Here is a 25,179-nt window from a genome sequence, read left to right on the forward strand (position 1 = left end):
CGCGCAATGAGCTATCTCCCGTACTAGCGATATGGGTTTGCCCCTACAACGGGGAGAGGCGATGGGAATTGTGGGTTTGTGTGTGTCCCTGTTGTAGCAGCAAAGAGTGCTACAGAGAGAGGGAGGAAGTAATTGTGGGTCTAGATGAGGGGAGAGAGAGGAAGTGACAAAGAAATAGGGGAGGGGATGAAAATAAGTGTTCTGTTTTTTTCCCCCTCAGCATTCTGTTTGGTGTGCTATCAGTGTTTTCCCCTCAGCATTCTGTTTGGTGTGCTATCAGTGTTTTCCCCTCAGAATTCTGTTTGGTGTGCTATCAGTGTTTTCCCCTCAGCATTCTGTTTGGTGTGCTATCAGTGTTTTCCCCTCAGCATTCTGTTTGGTGTGCTATCAGTGTTTTCCCCTCAGCATTCTGTTTGGTGTGCTATCAGTGTTTTTTCTCCCCTCGGCATTCTGTTCTGTTTGGTGTGTTTCCCTAAAGTGGTGTGACCAGTGGTTAGGGAAAATAAGTGTTTCCACTCTGGGAACCAATGAAGGAGGAGCTGGATCCTAGTCACCATGTGCGTCTTCTGTCGTCCTCTCCACCAGATGTGTGTCTGTACAGTATGTCCTGCAGTATGTGTCGGTTCTGCTGCATTCACTCCAGCCCAGGTTCTGGCAACACCGTTCGAACTGAGACGGACTGGCACAGTGCTTGGCTGCCATTTTTAAACTTCATAATGTCCCAAGTTGTAATCACTTCAGACACACTTGGTGCACGTAGTCGATCTTTGAAAATGGATCTCTTTAATTCATCAACTCTTTAATTTCAGACTTGATCCAGTAGGAGGGTGAGGGAGGAATGTTGAAGGACAGAATACAAGATGTAGTGTAATGAATGGAAGATAAGAGGATACAACATAAGCCTTAATATCAGACAGATGTGAAGAAATAGTCTCCTGACTCTTGATAACGTTGTTCATGTTTGTTGCATTGCCAAGGTTATATCCCTTTTTACAGTCACTTGACAACAGTGCAATTTACAGCCGGGCCATAAAGGCTGAATTTGAATTGGTCCTAGACAGCAGACCTGGGTTCAAATACTATTTGAAATCTTTCAATTAGTTTTGAGTGTTTGCTTTAACCTGCCTGGGGTGCCAGATGGTTGGGGTTTGGACTTCTATTGGTGCCAGATGGTTGGGGTTTGAACTTCTATTGGTGCCAGACAAGCTCAATCAAGCACAGCTAAAGTATTTGAAATAATTTCAAATAGTAATTGAACCCAGGTCTCTCTAGAGGCCCTGAGGTCCTGACTGAGAGATGTGGGAGAGGAAAGAGTTAACAACCAGAACCGATGCATACTGGTGCATACCCCCCCCTCCTGTTCAGCACAAATATGCTACATCAGCATGACTGTGCACAATGTACAGCCCCAATGTATGCCAATGAAGCATTGAGCATTCTGTCAACATACACTTGACATGGATGTAACCAACGCTAAAGTCACTGCAAATCTGTCTGATTTCTTTTTGTTGTTGTTTTGTTCTCTGTCCATTTCTTTTGTTTTTTTTCCCCCTTCATTCTCGGTTTGTTCTCATGCCCAGCGGTGCCCATGTGAGAGAGTGAAAGAGAGCGAGAGAATGTGTGTGTGTGGTGTGTGTGCGCGAGCGACCGAGAGAAACTCACACCGTCTGGAAAACATTACTCCGATTCCTGCAGGCGGGGGCTCTGATTATGTTGGCAGTGGCGAGAGGTAGAGACACGGGTATGAACTACAATCCCTGAGCGTAGTTCTGCAGCGTTTATTGGAGATTACACACAACTATAGACTATGTTTTTGAACATTGAAGGTGAGGTGAAGTTTCTGTCTCATTCCTCTGTCACATGCTACTGCCAGCTGAGCAGTAGGCTTGTCCAATAGAGGGGGCTGTAGAGCGCTGTCAGCAGGAGCAGCAAGGGGGTGGGGGGGCTGCAAGGCTTCAAGGCTGCAGACAACAAGGGTAAACATGGCCAGGTTTTTTTACCTGAGCTGTGTTAGGGGCTAGCCTGGGGCAGAAAAGAGAGCCACTAACCTCCAACATCCTCACCTGGGTGCATGAAAACGAGGAAAACGGACTGAAACAGAAAGGGAATATCTGGCTTTCACACTACTGAGCCGAACTGAACAGAGCTACACCAAGCTGTACTGAGCTGGCCTGGTTCCGCATCACCTAGAACTGTGCTGAAAAGGACCATGTGAAAATGAAACGATATCTGAGCCAGATATTATTCCATTTGGTTCGGGTCAGAACGATAGTGTGAAAAGGGTACATGTGGCTTGGCTGTCTGCTGCAGCCACTAGGCACCACCACCAGGCACCACCACCTCCACAGACAGGAAACACTGACTCCTGCTCATGATTCTCATAAAGTTGGGATTTCCTGGGCCTTTGTGGTACACAGCCATCATACCCCTTAACTCTGGAGCTCACCACCACGGCCACGATTTAGGTATTTCTGAAGTTTTCCATTTATTTGCCCTCATTTTCACCCTTTGGGCCAGACTTCTGGACACATTAAGTCTACTACTGGATTAAACTCTTTCAATGGAGATTCTCTATTGAGCATTATTTTTAGTCCATGACTAGGCTTAATTTATGTCAACTGGCCCTTTTTGTGTTTTAATCAGAGGTTGTTAAAAGGTTATTATAAATCTACATGGTTTCCTTTTAAAAGCAGTATATGGACTAGAAGAGACTGCAATCCACACTGATCTTGTTCCACACTGATACCTTTTTTTCTAGTTAAGGAAACCTATGTACTGTTGCTTAACTATCCCTTTTTAAAGCTGCAATATTTCTTTTTTTTTTCTGGGGACCTGACCAAATTCCCATAGAAATGTGTTTTATAGGTCGCTTTCAATGAAAGCAAGTCTTAAGAAGCGGTAGATCTGTTCTATGTTCGCTATTTCTATGCGTCGCGTTCTTTAAGTTTTGTTTTTTCGTGTCTTTTACTTTTTGTACATCAGCTGAAAAATATAATTTGCTTGGTTATGAAACATTTTTATTTCACAGCGGTTTAGATGATACAGTGATTCTCTACACCAGGGCTTCCCAAACTCGGTCCTGTCTTTCTGTGTAAGTCGTCCTATATTCTCCCATAGCTCCTCACAGGTCCCCCTCTCCTTGTACAGAGGGACACATTTTCCATTTCTTCTTTCCCCCCCCCCCTCTCTCCAGGGGTGGTTGAGTCCAGATGTGTGCTTGGAGATGTTTTTGTGGGATTTTTTTTTAATGCCCCATCTGCCTTGTTTTAAGAGCAGAGGAGTCGGAGAGAAACTAGAACTAGTTCAAAGCTAGTGTTTCACCTTCCGCTGTAAATCCATTGTTGGGCCCTGTGCTGGAGGAGAGAGGGAATGAGAGAGCGAGAGAGAGGGAATGAGAGAGAAGTGTCACTACACAGAGACTGCTTACTCTGTAGAAAGAGGGAGGGAGAAAGAGAGCGAAGAAGGTAGAGCGAGAGAGTGACCAACTGAGAGGGAGAAAATAAGAGGAGAGGTGACGGCATCTGGGTCGCTCCTACACATGGCTCCGGAGAAGTTATAAAAACAAAAGTTGTGCGATCGCTCTGACGTGGACGACTCACATTCTGGTAGTATAAACAATTGTTAAAGCCGACCAATAAACAGGAAGGAGAGAGATGAAGTACAGAGCCACGGTAAGAAATGAACTGCACGCTCACACACTCATTCTGCTCAAAGGCAGCACTCAGCAACACAACAGTAGAAGTTTCATTGTGTGTGTGTGTGTGTGTGCTTCAGTTTAAATTGTGTACTTGTGTTGGTGCTTAAGGAATCTGTTCCTGTCAAGGGGAGAAGGCGCTGATCGGTGGAGGTTTCGCCTGTAGAAACTATAAGAAAATGTACTTAGTGTGAATTAATTGCGTCACAGCTTTGAAAGTCAGTGCTCTTGAACTGCAAGGACACAGGAGAGAGGGGAATGTACAGTGAGGGGGAAAAGCATTTGATCCCCTGCTGATTTTGTATGTTTGCCCAATGACACAGAAATGATCAGTCTCATTTTAAATGGTAGGTTTATTTGAACAGTGAGAGGCAGAATAACAACAAAAACATCCAGAAAAATGCATGTCAAAAATTGGTTAGCATTTTAATGAGGGAAATAAGTATTTGACCTCTCTGCAAAACATGACAAGTCAAAGTCATTAAGGTTTCGAGGCTGATGTTTGTCAACTCAAACCTTCAGCTCCCTCCACAAATTTACTATGGGATTAAGGTCTGGAGACTGGCTAGGCTACTCCAGGACCTTAATGTGCTTCTTCTTGAGCCACTCCTTTGTTGCCTTGGCCGTGTGTTTTGGGTCATTGTCATGCTGGAATACCCATCCACGACCCATTTTCAATGCCCTGGCTGAGGGAAGGAGGTTCTCGCCCAAGATTTGATGGTACATGGCCCCGTCCATCGTCCTTTGATGCGGTGAAGTTGTCCTGTCCCCTTAGCAGAAAAACAACCCCAAAGCATAATGTTTCCACCTCCATGTTTGAGGGTGGGGATAGTGTTCTTGGGGTCAAAGGCAGCATTCCTCCTCATCCAAACACGGCGAGTTGAGTTGATGCCAAAGAGCTCCATTTTGGTCTCATTGTGGTCTCCCACAACACTTTCACCCAGTTGTCCTCTGAATCATTCAGATGTTCATTGGCAAACTTCAGACGGGCATCTATATGTGCTTTCTTGAGCAGGGGGACCTTGCGGGCGCTGCAGGATTTCAGTCCTTCACAGCGTAGTGTGTTACCAATTATTTTTCTTGGTGACTATGGTCTCAGCTGCCTTGAGATCATTGACAAGATCCTCCCGTGTAGTTCTGGGCTGATTCCTCACCGTTCACGTGGAGTTGCAATGATCATGAGGTGAGATCTTGCATGGAGCCCCAGGCCGAGGGAGATTCCATTTGCGAATAATCACATCAACTGTTGGCACCTTCACACCAAGCTGCTTGGCGATGGTCTTGTAGCCCATTCCAGCCTTGTATAGGTCTACAATCTTCTCCCTGACATCCTTGGAGAGCTCTTTGGTCTTGGCCATGGTGGAGAGTTTGGAATCTGATTGATTGATTGCCTCTGTGGACAGGTGTCTTTTATACAGGTAACAATCTGAGATTAGGAGCACTCCCTTTAAGAGTGTGCTCCTAATCTCAGCTCGTTACCTGTATAAAAGACACCTGGGAGCCAGAAATGTTTCTAATTGAGCAGGGGTCAAATACTCATACTTATTTCCCTCATTTAAAATGCAAATCCATTTTTGACATGCATTTTTCTGGATTTGTTTTTGGTTATTCTGTCTCTCACTGTTCAAATAAACCTACCATTAAAATTATAGACTGATAATTTCTTTGTCAGTGGGCAAATGTACAAAATCAGCAGGGGATCAAATACTTTTTTCCCTCACTGTAGCTGGGTTTTGACCAAGATGCACCAGTTTCACCTGACACCAACCTAAGCACATAGCCAGTTTCTCCTGAGTCCTGACACTGACCCACCTATAATCCATCTAGGAGTTCATCTCCTAAATTCCCTTCCTATCCAGGGTCGTATTCATTAGGCACCAAAACAGAGGATAACGGCCTGAAATAGCGAGGGACCTCCCAAACTTGTCCAATAAGAAATTCTCGTTCTCCTTTTCCGTGTCAAGTGTTCCGTGATGAATTCCACCCTTTTATCACTTCTATGTGGTATCTATGTGGAGGTATCTGTTTGGTGTGTTTGCTCCGCCACAGTGTTGTAATGGCAGGCCTGTGTTGTGAGGCAGGGCCTGGATTCTTTGGCGCTGACTGGGAGTGAGAGGGATGATGTTAATGAAGCTACTGTCAGTCTGTCACAGCACCGAGGCAGGACTCCAAGTCTTCCCCAACCCTACTGCATGTCTTCCTGTCACTATCACCTCCGCTGCCTGGGGACACGGATGTGACTCTGACTCTCTCTGGGGGAAGGGGTCTGGGGAGGTACGACTGTGGGGGCGTCTCAATCTCTGTTTCTTCCTGAAGTGTGCACTTGTTCACTACCACCCACAAATGTAAAACCATTGGATTGGTGAAGGCATAGGCTAGGAAGTTTCCACCATGTACGTATGTATTCCAGTCATTTAATTTCAAATAATATATTTTTTTGGACATGCCCCAATGTGTTTGGCTCTTACCAGCATGTTGCCCTCAGCCTACTTTAAAACCCTCTGAGGGGTGTGGTCACTTGAAAAAATTCCCATGGAAAACCATTGATTTTGAGTGGTATTTCCACCACCTAATTCAAAATCCCAATTTAACCCCTGGTTGTATGCCTGTGTTTTGATAGTCCAAATATGATGATGATGATTTGCACAGTTTCCTGTGTGTTTTGTTGACGTCAGGGACACGGTACGTAATTAAAGGAGTGCTAGTGTGTATGAACCAAGGCTGCTGTGGCCCTCCAGCTAACTGCACTAATGAGGAAGACGATGGACTAGCCCTTTTTGAACAGAGTCGTATTCACTAGACACCAAATGGAAGAAAACTGACCGAAAACTGTGAGGGACTACCTAAACTTGTCCAATAAGAAAATATATTTTTTTGTCTCCCATCTTGAGTGCATTAGAAGTTGTCCACACTAGGTGGAATGAATACAGGTGGAATGAATACAATATTTTGACTAACAGCAATATGACCTGTCATTCCTGGGTCCTGCTAGTCTCTCACTGAAAGCAGCACTCTCTGAGACTGCAATCAAAGCTACTCGTACTAAATGCGTATACAATACTTGAGCCTGCAATAGATGACGCCACTATTTTCTCCCGCTCTCTCCCCATCAGTAGCTCCTGATTTAGAATCTCATTGGGAGGAAATGCTGTTTATTTTAGTGGCACACTGCAGTGATACACAGAGAGACACACACTGATGACAGAATACACCGAGTGTCCCCTGAGAGACTGAATGTGCAGTCGCCGCTGGCTCTTATTGGCCGTGCGGTTTCTTTTCTTCTCTTTAATTGGCTGGTTTGCTATAGTGAGGAAGGGACTAATTTGCGTGAAAGTAAAGTTTGGCGGAAAGAAAGTAGAGAACCGAGCCATTGATTTGAACCTGTTGACTGGTCTTCTTGGAATGCTCTAGCCCTACGTTGGGTCTGTGTTTCGGGACGGACATGAATCGTATACCGTGTCTTTTTGATTTTGAAGGGAGATATTGTTTTCTACTACAGCTGCCCGTCTGAGTGGGAGATGGAGAATGTTTTCACCTGCTAATGTAGAGCTATTGCAGTCACACTAGTCTGTCTACTTTCCCCTATACACGTATGTGGGTCAAAGACGTTAAATGATTTCAAAGTAGCAAAAAAATAAAACCGCAATTACAATTCTCTAAGGCTTTTTTGTGTATATTGGGGTGTCACGTATGCCCTTATATTAGTTAAATGCAAGAATAAATCAAATAATTCATTTTTATTGTGATTCATATGAATGTGCCTGTGTTCTTTTGCCCATCTTAATATTTTATTTTTATTGGCCAGTCTGAGATATGGCTTTTTCTTTGCAACTCTGCCTAGAAGGCCAGCATCCCGGAGTCGCCTCTGTACCCACAACACCAGTCTCTATTTCATGAAGCTGCCAGTTGAGGACTTGTGAGGCATCTGTTTCTCAAACTAGACAGTCTAATGTACTTGTCTTCTTGCTCAGTTGTGCCCAGGGGCCTTTCTATTCTGGTTAGAGCCAGTTTGCGCTGTTCTGTGAAGGCACTAGTCTACAGCGTTGTACGAAATCTTCAGTTTCTGGGCAATTTCTCGCATGGAATAGCCTTCATTTCTCAGAACAAGAATAGACTGACGAGTTTCAGAAGAAAGGTATTTGTTTCTGGCCATTTTGAGCCTGTAATCGAACCCACAAATGCTGATGCTCCAGATACTCAACTAGCATAAAGGTCAGTTTTATTGCTTCTTTAATCAGATCTACAGTTTTTAGTTGTGCTAACATAATTACAAAAATGTTTTCTAATGATCAATGAGCTTTTTTTTTTAATGATAAACTTGGATTCGCTAACACAACCTGCCATTGGAACAGCAGAGTGATGGTTGCTGCTAATGGGCCTCTGTACGCCTATGTAGATATTCCATTAAATAAATATGCCGTTTCCAGCTACAATTGTTATTTACAACATTAACAATGTATTCACTGTATTTCTAATCAATTTGATGTTATTTTAATGGATGAAAAATGTGATTTTCTTTAAAAAAAAAGAGATATTTCTAAGTGACCCTGTACTTTTGTGACCCTGTACTTTTTTATGTACACGCGCACACACACAGAGAGAGACAGACCGACAGAGCTTCACATCCGTCCCTCTTTTTCAAGCATTGAGGAGGGACTCCATGGCAGTCAATCACCATCAAATCGTTACTAGAAACTTGAAGTAGGCCACTGATTCAAATCATGGAAAATAGTGGTTTCATTAGACCTCTTTTGAAACGGCTCTTCCAAAGTCTGCCATCGTAAACCCTGATTGATTTCGCCTTCAGTAGGTTCTCAGTATGTTTCCATGTGAAATATTTCTACAGTAACACTTCCTGTAAATACCCGCATTATAAACGTTGATGACAAGCTATCCATTCTAACTCGCCATAAACGCACAAATAGTCGTTCAAAAAGATTCTATATACTCCAAGGTGACGCTTTAAAAGTGAAAGTGCTCAGAATACCCTGTTGTGCTTTGAAACACATCTGGACTGCTTTAATCATTTAGCTTCCTTCCTAAATGGCCACGTGTGACCTCTACTTGCGGCCATGGAAAACCCAGGAGCTTCAGAGTCAGAGTGAGTGAGATCCCCTGTCAGTTTTGTAGCGAGTCCCAGGATGTAGTTGTGTGTATGATCCCATAATGTCTGTGAACCTGAAGCATCCATCTGTGCTGGCTCTCTTTCCTTCTATGTTACTCCCTTTTTAATAACAAGATGGAGGAGAGCCAGACAACTGATTCATAGTGGAGCATTTTCAAAAGGGCAAAACTCTTGAGTGGCTAACCGTGCTCTCAGTAGAAGCAGATTATACCCATGTTTGTTTTTAGTTACGCTGGCTGAGACAGAACTGGGGAATGGCTGATGTTCTCCACTTTCCCACAGACATAAATCCCTCCCTATTTTTCTCATGCTGCCTTTTAGATGAGCCGAGGTAGACTGCAAACCGGATGTCATTGTTTTCAATGAGAGAACGATGCTAAATGCCGTTCGGGCTGCCGGTGAATGCCGTTCGGGCTGCCACTGTAGACGGGACCAGGGGCGGAGCCAGAGGGGTCTCCGGGGTGACACTGGACACCCCTGACATTTGATATGCAACCCCAAAATGTCATCTGCTATTGGCAATTTGATGCTGATTGACATCTCATTTCACCTCTTGTTGAAAGAAGCATTTACTTTGATGTTCGACAGGGCAATTTTCAAATCGAGGACTAGGAAGAGAGAATATTAACGTTGGTTGCGAGAGACCTAAGAATAAGAAGAACCTATAGAAGAAGAGAGAATATTTCCACAGCTCCGCGAGCTCTTTTCGCGATTGGTGAATGCATCATATTTGATGCAAGTTTTAAGGTTTAGGGGTTTATGTTTGTTTCCTGAACAACTTTTACGGAAGTTGAATCGCTGTGTAAGTTAATGTTAGACCTTTAGTTCCATTAACAGACAGTTAATCAGATAAGGGAGATCCGTTCCCAATTTAGCCTAACATTGTTTACATCTGTGTAAGTAATACACGCATATACAGTACAGTGTGGTAAGTTAGAGTATACGAATGTTTAGTTGATATGGGGTAACTAGTAGGGTACAGCTGTCAGGGTTCAGCAAGTCAACATTCAGCAATTTGAAATCCATTAACTCATATTTTTGTACTTGAACTCAAAACTAACAGTTATTATCAATCTGTTAACATTACTCAAAAGATTACCACAATATGCAGAAACACCTTTATGATAGCAAACAGGCTAAGACATGATAGCTAGCTAAGTTACTTACTGCAGAGTAGGGAGTCTGTTCCTAAAGGACACAATGGTAGGCCAGGCCTGTACTTTAAACTACACATTTTAGTTAGCAGCTTTTAGTATCTAATCTTGTGGATCCCTTAATTGTACATTTCCATAGACATATGACACATTATTTAACGTGTATTTCAGACATTACAAGATCCAGAGAAGAGGGTCCTGTACAGCCGTGTTTTCAAACATTTCCCAGAACTCAGCATGGTTCTAGGAAAAGGGCTTTAACCTCTTGCGTCGACCTGAGATGCAGACGTCCCATCTAGCCATCTGGAAATGCAAATGCGCTACGCCAAATGCTAATAGCACTCGTTAAAACTCAAACGTTCATCAAAACACACATGCAGGGCACTGAATTAAAGCTACACTCGTTGTGAATCTAGCCAACAAGTCAGATTATTAAAATGCTTTTCGGCGAAAGCATGAGAAGCTATTATCTGATAGCATGCAACACCCCAAAATACCTGAAGGCGACGTAAACAAAAGAATTAGCGTAGCCGGCGCTACACAAATAGCAGAAATAAAATATAAAACTTTCATTACCTTGGACGAGCTTCTTTGTTGGCACTCCTATATGTCCCGTGAACATCACTATTGGGTCTTTTTTTCCCGATTAAATCGGTCCATATATACCCAAAATATCCATCTATGGAAACTGTGATTCAGAAAAAAACACAGTTTCAAAACGCTACGTCATTTTTTTTAATTAAAAAAGTCGACGATAAACTTTCACAAAACACTTCGAAATACTTTTGTAATCCAACTTTAGGTATTAGTAAACGTTAATAATCTATCAAATTGATCACGAGGCGATGTGTATTCAATAGCTCCACGCTTTCAAATCATCTTCCGAAATCTCTCTTCCAAAACTTCCTGTCGGAGACCGGATGGAAAGTGGTCTCTCTTCCTCGTTTGACCAAGAAACAACGAGAAGGCAATTGACGAGTGGTGACATCGTGTGGAAGCTGTAGGACTTGCAATCTCGGCCCCATTTAATTTCGTGCCCCTTGAACAATACATGCAAGTGGCGCATGGATATTTTTTTCAGTTTTCAGTGATCAGTTTTTCTTGCGCTTTTCGATGAAACAGACGCTCTGTTATAGTCACAGCAGTGATTTAACCAGTTTTAGAAATGTGAGTGTTTTCTATCCACACATACGAATCATATGCATATACTATATTCCTGGCATGAGTAGCAGGATGCCGAAATGTTGCGCGATTTTTAACAGAATGTTTGAAAAAGAAGGGGCTCGACTTAAGAGGTTTTAACAGCTCCTGGTATAAGGACAATTCATGGCTTGAATATTCTCTAAGTCAAGATTCTACTTATTGTTTCACCTGTAGGTTTTTTTCTCTGCCCAGTACAGCTGAATCTGCCTTCACATCAGTCAGGTTTTTGTAACTGGGAAAAGATGCTGTTTAAAGATTCTGGGTTTACAATCCATTTGAAGGCAGAGCATTATATCAATGCTATGTATGCTTGGAATCAGCGTCAAAGGGTTATTGACAGCAACTCATCAATGTTAGATGTCATAAATGAGGACTGGAAAAAAAAATTGGATGAAAGCTGTACTTACATTAAAACAATTGCAGATGTGCTCCTATTAACTGCCACTCAAAATATAGTGCAGAGAGCTCATCGAGAGTCTGACTCTCACAACAAGGGTCATTTTTTGACAATCTTAGAAGAAATAGCAAAGCATGACCCTCTCATAGAGAAAAAGGATGAATGCATGTGGCAATGTTAAGTACACAAGCCACCAAATCCAGAAGGAAGTTCTTGAGGGCTGAGCTGAGATGGTGCAAAATGAAATAATAAGAGAAGTAAAAATGACAACTTTATTTGTGAGGTACTAATACAACGGGGCCATCCACGAAAGCTTTTTACACCTTTTCAGTCAGCTGAGAGCTTGCAGCAGGTCTCACAAAAATGATCATCGATTGCCTTGGAAAAACATGGTCTGGACTACAGAAAGGATCTTGTGGGACAAGGCTATGACAGTGCATCCATCACGAGCGGAAAGCATTCTGGTGCGTCTGCATGGATTAAAAACAGTGCAAGATTTGCATTTTAGCTGCACTGTTATGCACATTGTTTGGATTTGGTTCTTGTCTGCTGTAAAAGGCAGTAAGAGGCAGTTCAATTTTCTGCTCTCCTGCACAAGCTTTAACTTTTGTATCTGGTTCGTCTCAAGTGGCTTGCAGTTCAGAAAGAGCTGTATCCACAGCAGCAGCCCAGGGAATGACAGAGACTTACGGATGTAAGGTGGGCATGCAGATACGTGGCATGCCATAATCTGAGGGACAGGCTTCCAGCAGTTCTGAGAGCGCTACAGGATATCACACTTGAAAATAGTGGTGATGGATCAGTGGAGGCAAGAGGCCTTCTTTCTCAGATATTTAAATTTCAAAGGGCTTTTGGTTACCTTTTGTAAAGTGCTTGGTGATGCCAAATGTATTTCTGACATGCTCCAATCACACTCTCTTGACCTAGCAAGGGTGGTGGGTCTAGTAGGTGCCCTTAGAAACATTACAGGACTACAGAAGTGAGGGTTACTTTGGAGAACTATGGAACAAGGTTGAAGAGATTGCAGAGCACTGCAAAATATGTGTACAAACAGTGTGTAAAAGACAGCCTAAAATGAGTTTAAGATTTCACGACTCATTGATGAGCACTGTCGGACAGAAAAAATAGTAACCAAAGTGATGGAATGAGTTATCTTTTATCAGGTGCTTGACAGTCTCACAGCTGAGCTGCAGAGGTGTTTTTCAAAGTACAATTGCGAGATAATACAAGGGGTCCAGTCTCTCAACCCAAAGAGCACAACATTCTTGAATGAGGAGCCTCTGTTTGCCTTTGCTCAGACCTTTGAGTCAGATTTAGAGGACCTCAAAACATGAGGTTCATCAAACCAAGCGGCTTCTTGATAGGAGAGAGAAAAGTGGAAGGGACAGACCGTCTAGTCTCCTTGACTTTGTTTCTAGAACGTTATAAAGAGGTCTTCCATGAGCTATTTCGACTTTAAGATTTCTATTGTTACACCAGTCAGCAGTGCTTCTTGTGAAAGAAGCTCCTCAGCTTTAAAACGGTTGTCCTAAGGTGGGTTTTAATCAGTGGTTGATGACAGGTTAAGTCACCTCAGGATTCTCAGGGTTGAGTCAAGGAGGGTACGCGGCCTCAACACTGATGAATGTGTGAAACATTTTGGCAGTTCTCACCAGAACTGCAGATTTATGCTGTTTTTAAATCTACCTAGGATCATTTGGCACTTAGGCGGTCTGGTCATGATTAAAACCTGCACTGTGTACTAGCTAGTACACAGACATTCTAAAATGATAAATCCAAGGGGTATCTTGTCACACATTTAATTTGGTCTTGATTAGGACAATTCCAAAACTTTTCTTTGCTATTAGTTAACATAATATATATGATACTGTATTTTGTAATATTGCTGGGCACCAAAATTATTTGTATTTTTCAAGTCAAATTGCAGTGCTTTTGTGTTGTAAATAAACTATGCAATTTATCTCCTTGGTGCTTGAGCTTTATTTTCTGAAAATATTTTGGATATTCAACATTTATAGACCCAGATTATATATTCATGAAAACAGTGACCCAAGTGTGTGTGTGTGTGTGAGAAATTGAACTGCAGTTCTGAGGTAGAGACACTGACTAGTCATAGTATGTTCAAGAATTCTAGTGAAGTGACCCTTTTGGACCACACTATCTGCCACATTGACGAACTGTGGGTTAAATGAATGATCACTTCTACCTCTAATCAGCAATCTTTGGATTTATTCATGCTCCTTAGATGCCACATTTTCTGTCATGTTCTTTGGACCCTCTGAAGTAGCGTTGGCCACCCCATGTACAAAACTCTACTTCCGCTACTGGACGGAACTTGCCGCCAGAGTTAAAATATTAAAATGTTTGCCGTCTGCGGTAGCACTGTTTTGTTTACTGAAATCACGATAGCAACGCATAGTCTTGATGGCTTGCTTTTACGGTTACCATCTTGCTTTCTTGTCCCGCTATGCCGACTGTTATGACGGTTTTGACGCCCCTCGTCTAAATGCAGCATTAGTCTTTCTCTTCTATATAGATAATTTACCTGAGAAAATATGATCAATTAGTGACCTTAAAAAGAAGCCTTTATTCATGTATTAACTACTCAACCCCCTCCATTATGAAAAGGATAACATTAAATTATATTTAAGTGATAATGACCGAGAAGCCGGTGTTTGGAGGATATATTGGCACAGGTGTTGTTGGCAAACCGTGCCAATATATCCTCCAAACATCGGCTTCGAGGGCATGATCACTTTTATACATTGGGTTACCAACATATTCAAATCATGATAGACATATTTGTGTTACTTTATTGAGGAATTGAATCATACTACTTCCTCCTTCAACAAGATATAAATTAGTCCCAACAAATCTAGGGTTGCTACCCAAGCCGGCTGTTCGTCGTTCTATCGGCTCGGTTGCCAGAGACGTGACACAGAACTAAAATACTTAATGACGGGATCTATGGACGCGACCCAGTCGTTCAGTCTTTCTGTTCTATATCTATGGACGCGACCCAGTCGTTCAGTCTTTCTGTTCTATATCTATGGACGTGACCCAGTCGTTAAATCTAAATGTTATATTGCCATACTGGCTGGCAACGTTCTTATCTCTTGCTTGCTAGCTAACCAACTACGGCTAATTTACTGTCATGTCAAACAGTGCAGAAAGAATAACAACAGTAGCTGCATATCCGTTTTATTTACGCTGTTTTCTAGTGACATTTACTTGAATACATCCTTAAAAATGAGTTGAGGCGAGATTTCGTCTGACATTGAAAATGTGCTCACTCTCGCCAGGACACTGTTGTTCAGAGGAGCTAGCCAACAACACAGCGAACACAATTATTTCAAACTAAAGCTGTACAGACTGCAAACTAGCTACACTTTGTTTCGATCTTTGTCAAACGAAACGATGTTCCAAGTGTCCGAGAGACGAACAGCAAGGCTAATACCCATCTCTGCTGTTGAAAACTAAATGTTAGTCTAAAATAATGTGAGAATGTCTAGATATTTTTTATAGTGGAGATCAAGTTTACAATTTGCCTGGCTGGGTTGATGAGACAGTGGATTACGCAGTCAGATTGAACAGAGTAAATAGGCATTTTAGTCATAAATTTAGCTAGTGGTAATTTGTGGAATAGACACCGGCTGGAATGCGGTTTTAATCAACCAGCATTCAGGTTTAGAACCACCTGTATTATAATTAAGCAATAATGCACAAGGGGCTGTGGTATATGGCCAATATACCACACGAAGGGCTGTTCTTATGAACTGTGCAATGTGGGGTGCCTTGATACAGCCCTTAGCCGTGGTATATTACAAACCCAGAGGTGCCTTATTGCTATTATAAACTGGTTATCAACGTAATTAGAGCAGTCCAAATCTGTTTTGTCATACCCTTGGTAAACGGTCTGAGATACCACGGCTGTCAGCCAATCAGCATTCAGGGCTCAAACAGTTTATAATATAACAGGATACCATGGCTATGGACCATTTAGTTGATTCCCTTTCTAGCACCATACCTACTTTCACACAGTGGTGGGAAAAAGTACCCAACTGTCAAACTTGAGTAAAAGTAATGATACCTCAATAGAAAATTATTAAAGTGAAAGTTACCTGGTAAAATACTACTTGAGTAAAAGTAAATCTACTTAAGTATCAAAAGTAAAAGTATAAATACATTTTAAATTCCTTAGCAAATGGATTGCCAGGGGCACACTCCAACACAATGTATAAACGTAACATGTGTGTAGTGAGTCCACCAGATCAGAAGCAGTAGGGATGACCAGGGATGTTCTCTTGATAAGGGTGTGAATTGGACCATTTTCCTGTCCTGTAAAGCATTTGTGTTTATTATGGATGAAAATGGAACGAGTACTTTTGGGAGTCGGTGAAAATGTGTGGAGTATAAGTACATTTTCTTTAGGAATGTAGCAAAGCAAAAGTTGTCAAATATATAAATGGCAAAGTACCGATAGCCCCCCAAAAAACTTTAGTACTATCAAGTGTTACTTTACGACACTGCTTACACATCACTCACTGTAACTGCAATGGATCATGTTTAAATCTCTTGTCTGTCAACGCTGTTATACGTCACACTTACAGATGCTGATAATAGCAATGAACCCTTTTCAGCTGCTTGGTTCATCCTGTATATCACAATATAGACCTTTTTTTTAAGCAACCAAAGGGCAACGCTAAGGTCAGGCAAAGGGCAACGCTAAGGTCAGGCAAAGGGCAACGCTAAGGTCAGGCAAAGGGCAACGCTAAGGTCAGGCAAAGGGCAACGCTAAGGTCAGGCAAAGGGCAAGCATTGTTTTATGGTTATGCATCAAACCCACTCATTCCCCTTAGCCACACTCAGTTGTTCACTGCTCTGTGAGAGCAGGTAGAGTGAACACCAAGTTGACTCTCCATGCAGAATTCTGCAAACATATCTTGTGTACAATGTGAAACACCAAATAATGCATGCAGAGCAGAATTGGGCTGATACCCGCTAATTATCAAATTCCAGAAAAGAGACATTTTTAGGTGGTAGAGACGTTCTTCAACCACCTAAAAGGAAGCGATTCATCAAAACCTTCCATACCAAAGCCATCACCTACAGAGAAATGAACCTGGAGAAGAGTTCCCTAAGCAAGCTGGTCCTGGGACCCCACAGAGCCCCAGGACAGAAACGCAATTAGACCCAACCAAATCATGAGATAACAAAAAGATAATTCTTTCCAATGTGTCAAGCAATTAACAAAAAAACAGAGCAAACTAGAATGCTATTTGGCCCTAAACCGAGAGTACACAGTGGCAGAATCAAAATCAAATCAAATCAAATTTATTTATATAGCCCTTCGTACATCAGCTGATATCTCAAAGTGCTGTACAGAAACCCAGCCTAAAACCCCAAACAGCAAGCAATGCAGGTGTAGAAGCACGGTGGCTAGGAAAAACTCCCTAGAAAGGCCAAAACCTAGGAAGAAACCTAGAGAGGAACCAGGCTATGTGGGGTGGCCAGTCCTCTTCTGGCTGTGCCGGGTGGAGATTATAACAGAACATGGCCAAGATGTTCAAATGTTCATAAATGACCAGCATGGTCGAATAATAATAAGGCAGAACAGTTGAACTGGAGCAGCAGCAGTCAGGTGGAAGTTGAAACTGGAGCAGCAGCATGGCCAGGTGGACTGGGGACAGCAAGGAGTCATCATGTCAGGTAGTCCTGGGGCATGGTCCTAGGGCTCAGGTCAGTTGAAACTGGAACAGCAGCATGGCCAGGTGGACTGGGGACAGCAAGGAGTCATCATGTCAGGTAGTCCTGGAGCTCAGGTCCTAGGGCTCAGGTCCTCCGAGAGAGAGAAAGAAAGAGAGAAGGAGAGAATTAGAGAACGCACACTTAGATTCACACAGGACACCGAATAGGACAGGAGAAGTACTCCAGATATAACAAACTGACCCCAGCCCCCCGACACATAAACTACTGCAGCATACCTGACCCAAACTTAAAGAAAGCTTTGACTATGTACAGACTCAGTGAGCATAGCCTTGCTATTGAGAAAAGTCGCCGTAGGCGGACCTGACTCTCAAGAAAAGACCGACTGTGCACAATGCCACAAAATGAGGTGGAAACTGAGCTGCACATCCTGAACTGCCAAATATATGACCATTTTTTCATATTTCCCTCAGATTACACTGAAAACAAACACAATTTTGATCAACTACCATATCTACTGGGTGAAAGACAGGGGGAGGGTAAGTGGCAGAGGGTAGGAGAAAGAGGGCAAGGGTGGGAGAGAGGTAATGAGAGAAGTGTTGAGAGAGTTGGAGAGTGGATTAGAGGGGGCCAGAGCAGGCACACCGCAGTAGGCCTCGGTCCTTTTGTTTTCTCCACAGGATCTGGAAAAGGTGACAGCATGCTGGTAGCGGTATGTACAGTTGGTAGCGCAGGAGTGTTGGTGTGTTCAACAAGGACGTGTGTGTGTGGAAGGGGCAGAGTGTGGGGAGGCAGGAAAACGACTCTAAAATCCCCATTGAGGAACAATGAAGTAATGGAGAGAGGTGGTGTTGGGAGACCGCTGAGCGAATGGGAAACCGAAGCGGGAGAAAAGGGGGTTCCTCATCCTCTCCCTGTCAGAGAGAGAACTCCCTCCCTGTGTTGAGAAGAATGTTGGCGCTGTTCCATTGTTTTCTTGAAATGGTTTCTCCATAGAAATAGAATCAATAGAACGGTCCACCCACCCATTGTGACGTCATTAACTTGGATGGGGATGTCCGTTCTCGTGCTTATATTTCTATGGCTTTCCCCTGTCTTATGTCAGTTTCTGATAGTCAATCAATTAGCCCTTGTCAGCTAAAATATTTTAGCTGGCTAATTCAGCAGCCTGTCTGAACTTGTTATCGTGGTCGAATTGCCAGTCGGGTGCACCCCATTGATTTTGTTAGTCAGTTTCAAGGATGTGGGTTTGCAGACCCGCAAGCAACTATGGCCCCTCATGATGAGTTCAGATTTGTTGTGGCCCCCAACCCCTCAAAGTTGCTCATCCCTGGATTAGATGTCCAGATAACAGGCTTCTCACTAATGAGCCCGGGGAGAAAGGAGGTTCCTCATCCTCTTCCTGTCAGAGAGAGAACTTCCTTGCTGTGTTAAAAAGAAAGAGAAGAATGTTGGCACTGTTCCATCATTTCTTGAAATGTTTCCCCATATAAATATAATCAGTAGAATGATCCACACATGGCATCATTAACTTAGATGGGGATGTCCATTCTAGTAATTCTATTTCTATGGCTTTCCCCTGGATGTTGGCGCAATTAGATGCCCATTCTCACTAACCAGCCCAACGAACCCTGGGAGAGGAACTTCTCTCAGTGCAGCACCAGTCCAAGACGGATCACTTTTTCCTCAGGAACTGCAGGCTCTTTGTTTTCCCCCAGGCCATGTGAAACGATAGCTCACCAAGGCTCCGGGCCCGTATTCCAAAAGCCTTTCAGAGTCGAAGTGCTGATCTAGGATCAGGTCACCCCTCTCCATATCATTGTATTTCATTATAAGTATTCTAGCTCAGCCCTCCTACTCTGAGACTGTGAATACGGGCCTGTGACTTGAAGGGGGGATGGTGGAGGAGAGAAAGGAGATGGAGGGGTGCTGGTGACCACTAGCTACCTAAAGACCCTCGGAGGGATACAGTGTGAATGAAGTGAGTGAAAAAGGCTGGAGTGAAAGCTTGAGTCATCACCCCAGGAATCTTCATTTGAGCCAGTTTGCTACAGCATGAAAATAAACTTGCAGCAACAGGTAATGTGGATTATAATGAATTTTTAAAAATTCTAAGGGTTGATACATTTTTTTGTAAGGAAAATCAAGTCTGAAGTTTCAGAGTGGAAATTCCAAACTTCAGAAGCCTTTTTAAACTTCAAATATACTGCATTTACAGGAAGGTTCCCCGACAACAGGGTGATCACAGTAAGATCCGACATCTGTAGCAATCATGAAGCTGGAACAACTCGCCCGCCACTAAGTCATAACGCTGAAGTACATTAAATGGTGCTATTAGGTGTTGGTGTGTGGAGACCCCTCAAGCAGAGGCAATTCATTAGGTTTAAAGTCTTAAGGGCTCTACGCTGTCTTCGCAAACGGAGCCGGCGCAGGTCAGTTTCTGTCGCTCTCTTCGTAGTTTACGTACATTTGTACGGCCAACCTCCGTCGACCTCGCTTGCGTAGACTGTGTAGAGCTCTTAACAACCAGGGATTGGCACCCTACTCCCTACATAGTGCACTACTTTTAACCAGAGCCATAAGGGACCTGGTCAAGATTAGTGCACAATATAGGGAGTAGGGTGCCATTTGGGACATAACTGTTGCGACTACTTCACTATCCTGCCATTTCTCGTTATAACTCACTGTTGCTTTAGAGAGGGAGAGAGGTATAGCAGGGTAGGGTACTGTGTGAAGCAGGGAGTTGTTTTTGGAACGTTGAGTACAGTGATGATGCTGGATAAGGAATGGAATCACTTCCTGGCAACACACACACACACACACACACACACACTGGCACATGTTCCTCTCCAGTCTCCTCTCCTCCTCAGCTACAATCTCACGTTCTGTCTACTTCATCCCTCTCTCTCTCTGTCTCTCTCTGTTTTTCTCCTCTGTGATACAAGCCACATTGTCAACAGCTGCCTCACCCACTGCAGCCCTTAATTAGGTGGAGGAGCACCTCTCTTTCCCCTGGGCAGGGCCCTACTGTGTCAATAACACAACAACATATGCAGCTGCTCTGTACAGTGTGTGTGGTAATGAACATGGACAATGAACAATAAACGTGTGTGTGTGTGTTGGCATAATCACCTGTGTAATCACCTGCCTTGTTGACGCGTCCTAAGAGCGTAGTGACGGATCTGTGTGGTCCTGTGTAGTGATAGTGACTACTGTATAGTGAGCCATGGATCTGGGTAACATTTGCGGTCTGGTACGTAAAACTCAAGCCTCCATCGTAGAAAACAGGTTCCTGGGCAAACGCATTGACGAGCTGAAGGATGTAAGTTTAAGTGTTTTGAGTGCACATATTATTTAAATAGATTGGGGATTCTAGCTTGGTTGGAGCCTGTAAGACTTTGGTCGAAGTGCAAACTTTTTTGTTCCTGCGCTTCTAGTTCTAGCTTACACAAGATTACAAAGTGAATCGTTTTCTAAGGAGAGCTCCTCGGTGTGGAACACTGCAAAACTCCAGTTCCTGCAATCATTGTCTGCCTGTGTATGTTATTGAATGTGGGAGAGAGGGCTCTTGCGCAAACTATTCTTTAGTCATGGTTTTTGATGGAAATCGGTACCTTTTTTATGCGAAGCGTTGCGTCATAGTGTGTGAAGTACGTGCTGGAGCTAGATTCCGGGGTGCTGGAGCTAGATTCCGGGGTGCTGGAGCTAGATTCCGGGGTGCTGGCTAGAGCTAGATTCCGGGGTGCTGGAGCCGGGGTGCTGGAGCTAGATTCCGGGGTGCTGAGCTAGATTCCGGGTGCTGGAGATTCCGGGGTGCTGGAGCTAGATTCCGGGGTGCTGGAGCTAGATTCCGGGGTGCTGGAGCTAGATTCTGGGGCCGTTATGAGCGCTTACTTGTCAGGCATAAATGAACACAGAGAGAGATTCACACGCAACGGTGATCCAACTTAACCAGCGTCTGTTTAGAATGTCTCTCCTGTCTTTTGGTATTATTTTTTCTTCTTCTCTCTCCTACCTTTATTTTTTATAACGATTTTTGTCTATTCATGGTTCCTATTGCTGACCTCCCCTCTGCTCCTCTTCTCTCTACTCCCTCCAGACGTTGGGGAGTGACGGGGTGCGGATCACAATGGAGAGTGCCCTGACAGCCAGGGACCGGGTGGGTGTGCAGGACTTTGTCCTGCTGGAGAACCACACCAGCGAGGCGGCCTTCATCGAGAACCTCCGCAAGCGCTTCAAGGAGAACCTCATCTATGTAAGACGACCTACCCCAATTACACTCGCCTCCCGGGTCATATTCATTAGGGAGCAAACGAACGCAAAAGGGGAAGGAAGACCTGAACTTGCCCAATAAACAACGCTTGTTTTTGTATTCCGTTGCGTAACATGTTGCTGCCCTCCATGAATTTGTGCCTGCTGAAGATAGAAATACACTGTGTGTCGATGCATCCCAGCATTCCCCCACTGTGTTGTCACCTTAGGGAGAGAGTTCATGGTGTCTTTGTCTTGCTCTCAGACATACATCGGCTCTGTCCTGGTGTCGGTGAACCCTTACAAGGATCTGGAGATCTACACCAAGAACCACATGGAGCGCTACCGAGGCATAAACTTCTACGAAGTCTCTCCCCACATGTGAGTAACCCGGGTATCCGGTTGTGGGGGGAGGTGGGGTGGGGGGGTGGGGGGAGGTGGGTTGTGGGGGAGGTGGGGTGGGGGTGGATGGAGGTGGGTTGTGGGGGAGGTGGGGTGGGGGTGGATGGGGGTGAGATGGAGGGAGGTGGGGGGGGGGTGGAGAGGTGGGTTGGGGGTGGATGGTTGTGGAGGTGAGGTGGGTTGGGGGGAGGTGGGTTGTGGGGGGGGTTGTGGAGAGGTGGGTGGGAGGGGGGGAGGGAGGTGGGTTGTGGGGGTGGAGGGAGGTGGGTTGGGGGAGAGGTGGGTTGTGGGGGTGGGGGGGATGGATGGAGGTGGGGTGGGAGGGGGTGGAGGGAGGTGGGTTGTGGAGGGAGGTGGGTTGGGGGGGTGGGGGGTTGTGGTGGGTTGTGGGTGGGGGGGGGATGGAGGTGGGTTGGGGGGGGATGGAGGTGGGTTGAAGGGGGTGGAGGGAGGTGGGTTGGGGGGGAGAGGTGGGTTGGGGGGGGGGGGGGGGGGATGGATGGAGGTGGGGTGGGGGTGGATGGAGATGGGTTGTGAAGGGGAGGTGGGTGGGGGGGGTGGATGGGGAGGTGGGTTGTGGGGGGTTGTGAAGGGAGGTGGGGGGGGTGGATGGAGGTGGGGTGGGAGGGGGTGGAGGGAGGTGGGTTGTGGAGGGAGGGGGGGGATGGATGGAGGTGGGGGGGGGGGTGGATGGAGGGAGGTGGGTTGGGGGGGGGTTGGAAGGGAGGTGGGTGGGGGGGGGGAGAGGTGGGTTGTGGGGATGGATGGAGGTGGGGTGGGGGTGGAAGGATGGAGGTGGGGTGGGGGTGGAAGGAGGGAGGTGGGTTGGGGGGGATGGATGGATGGAGGTGGGGTGGGGTGGGGGATGGAGGGAGGTGGGGTGGGGGTGGATGGATGGGAGGGGGTGGGGTGTGGGGAGGTGGGGTGGGGGTGGATGGACGGAGGTGGGTTGTGGAGGGAGGTGGGTTGTGGAGGGAGGTGGGTTGTGAAGGGAGGTGGGGTGGGGGTGGATGGATGGAGATGGGTTGGGGTGGGAGGGGGTGATGGGAGGTGGGGTGGGGGGGGTGGGGGGGGATGGAGGGGGTGGGGATGGAGGTGGGGGGGTGGGGGATGGATGGAGGTGGGGTGGGGGTGGATGGAGGGAGGTGGGTGACGGAGGTGGGTGGGGGGGTTGTGAAGGGAGGTGGGTTGGGGGGGATGGAGGTGGGGGTGGATGGATGGATGGAGGTGGGGGGGTGGGGGGGGGATGGAGGGAGGTGGGTTGGGGGAGAGGTAGGGGGAGGGTGGGGGGGGATGGATGGAGGTGGGGTGGGGGTGGATGGAGGGAGGTGGGGTGGGGTGGATGGAGGGGGGTGGGGTGTGAAGGGAGGTGGGGTGGGGGGTGGATGGACGGAGGTGGGTTGTGGAGGGAGGTGGGTTGTGAATGGGGTGGGTGGGGGAGGTAGGATGGGGTGGGGTGGTGGGGATGGATGTGGACGGAGGTGGGTTGGGGGTGGATGGAGGTGGGTTGGGGGTGAAGGGAGGTGGGTTGGGGGTGGGTTGGGGGATGGATGGAGGTGGGGGTGGATGGGGGGGGATGGGGTGGATGGGAGGGAGGTGGGTTGTGAGGGGGTGGGGGGATGGAGGGAGGGAGGTGGGTTGTGAAGGGAGGTGGGGTGGATGGAGGGAGGTGGGTTGTGGGGGGTGGAGGGAGGGAGGTGGGGGTGGGGGAGGGAGGTGGGTTGGAGGGAGGTGGGTTGTGAAAGGAGGTGTGAAGGGAGGTGGGTTGGGGGGTTGGAGGAAGCAGGGGGGGGTGGGTGGAGGAAGGTGGGTTTTGGGGGTTGAAGGGAGGTGGGTTCTGGGGGGGAAGGGAGTGGGGGTGGGTTGTCAGAGGGAGAATTTTGTGGGTACGAGATGGGGTGGAGGGATGGGGAGGTGGGGTGGGGGGTTGTGAAGGGAAGAGGTGGGTTGTGGGGATGGTGGGGTGGGGTGGGGATGGAGGGAGGTGGGTTGTGGGGGGTGGAGGGGGTGGGGGGGTGGGGGGGATGGTGGGGTGGGGGGGGGAGGTGGGTTGTGAAAGGGAGGTGGGGTGGGGGAAGGGATGGAGGGGGTTGGAGGGAGGTGGGGGGTTGGAGGAAGCAGGTGGGTTGGGGGGGGTGGAGGGAGGTGGGGGGGGATGGATGGGGGATGGTGGGGTGGGGTGGGGGTGGATGGAGGGAGGTGGGTTGTGAAGGGAGGTGGGTTGGGGGGGGAGGATGGGGGTGGGGTAGGATGGAGGGGGGTGGGGGGGTGGAGGGAGGTGGGGTGGGGATGGATGGAGGTTGGGTGGGGGTGGAGGGAGGTGGGTTGGGGTGGGGGGGATGGATGGAGGTGGGGTTGGGGGAGAGGTAGGATGGGGTGGGGTGGGGTGGGGATGGATGGAGGTTGGGTGGGGGTGGAGGGAGGTGGGTTGGGGGGGGATGGATGGAGGTGGGGTGGGGGGGGTGGGGTTGGGGGATGGATGGAGGTGGGGTGGGGGTGGATGGGATGGGGTGGGGGGGATGGAGGGAGGGAGGTGGGTTGTGTGGGGGGGGGGGGGGTGGAGGGAGGGAGGTGGGTTGTGAAGGGAGGTGGGGTGGATGGAGGGAGGGGGTTGGGGGGGGGGGGAGGGAGGTGGGGGTGGGGGGGAGGTGGGTTGTGAAGGGAGGTGGGTTGTGAAAGGAGGTGTGAAGGGAGGTGGGTGGGTTGGGGGGTTGGAGGAAGCAGGGTTGGGGGGGTGGAGGAAGGTGGGTTTTGGGGGGTTGAAGGGAGGTGGGTTCTGGGGGTGTGAAGGGAAGTGGGGGTGTGGTACTGGGTGGTATCAGAGGTGTAGAATTTTGTGGAATTGTCCATATACGAGATAGTCAAATCAGAACTACACAAAATAAGAAATTATATTATGAACAGTTGAGGATTTGTGTGGAAATGTGTAGTAATATCCCCTCTACTCTACTGTATCTACTCGACTGTATCCACTCTACTGTATCCCCTCCACTCTACTGTATCCCCTCCACTCTACTGTATCCACTCTACTGTATCCACTCTACTGTATCCACTCTACTGTATCTACTCTACTATACTGTATCTACTCTACTGTATCCCCTCTACTCTACTGTATCCCCTCCACTCTACTGTATATACTCTACTGTATCTACTCTACTCTACTGTATCTACTCTACTGTATCCCCTCTACTCCAAATTGAAGGTTCAGGAGGATGCGATGACACAAAGTGCCTCTGTTTGCTAGTTG

At 46.4% G+C, this 25,179-nt stretch overlaps 1 protein-coding gene across 6 annotated transcripts in view; it reads left to right on the plus strand.

The window, feature by feature from the left end:
* LOC112265184 (unconventional myosin-Ic-like) overlaps positions 1-25,179 on the plus strand; it is a 72,235-nt gene that overhangs the window by 20,231 nt on the left and 26,825 nt on the right. For 5 of the 6 annotated variants that reach the window (XM_042295945.1, XM_042295941.1, XM_042295940.1 and 2 more), the window contains exons 2-3: positions 21,379-21,534; positions 21,796-21,911. In XM_042295945.1, the coding sequence (XP_042151879.1) occupies positions 21,379-21,534; positions 21,796-21,911 (272 nt within the window). Of the gene's footprint in view, positions 1-3,501; positions 3,672-21,378; positions 21,535-21,795; positions 21,912-25,179 lie in introns of those variants that run through there. The other variant, XM_042295942.1, reaches the window with a different exon arrangement.

Source organism: Oncorhynchus tshawytscha, linkage group LG13, assembly GCF_018296145.1.
Source record: "Oncorhynchus tshawytscha isolate Ot180627B linkage group LG13, Otsh_v2.0, whole genome shotgun sequence".
NCBI lineage: Eukaryota > Metazoa > Chordata > Actinopteri > Salmoniformes > Salmonidae > Oncorhynchus > Oncorhynchus tshawytscha.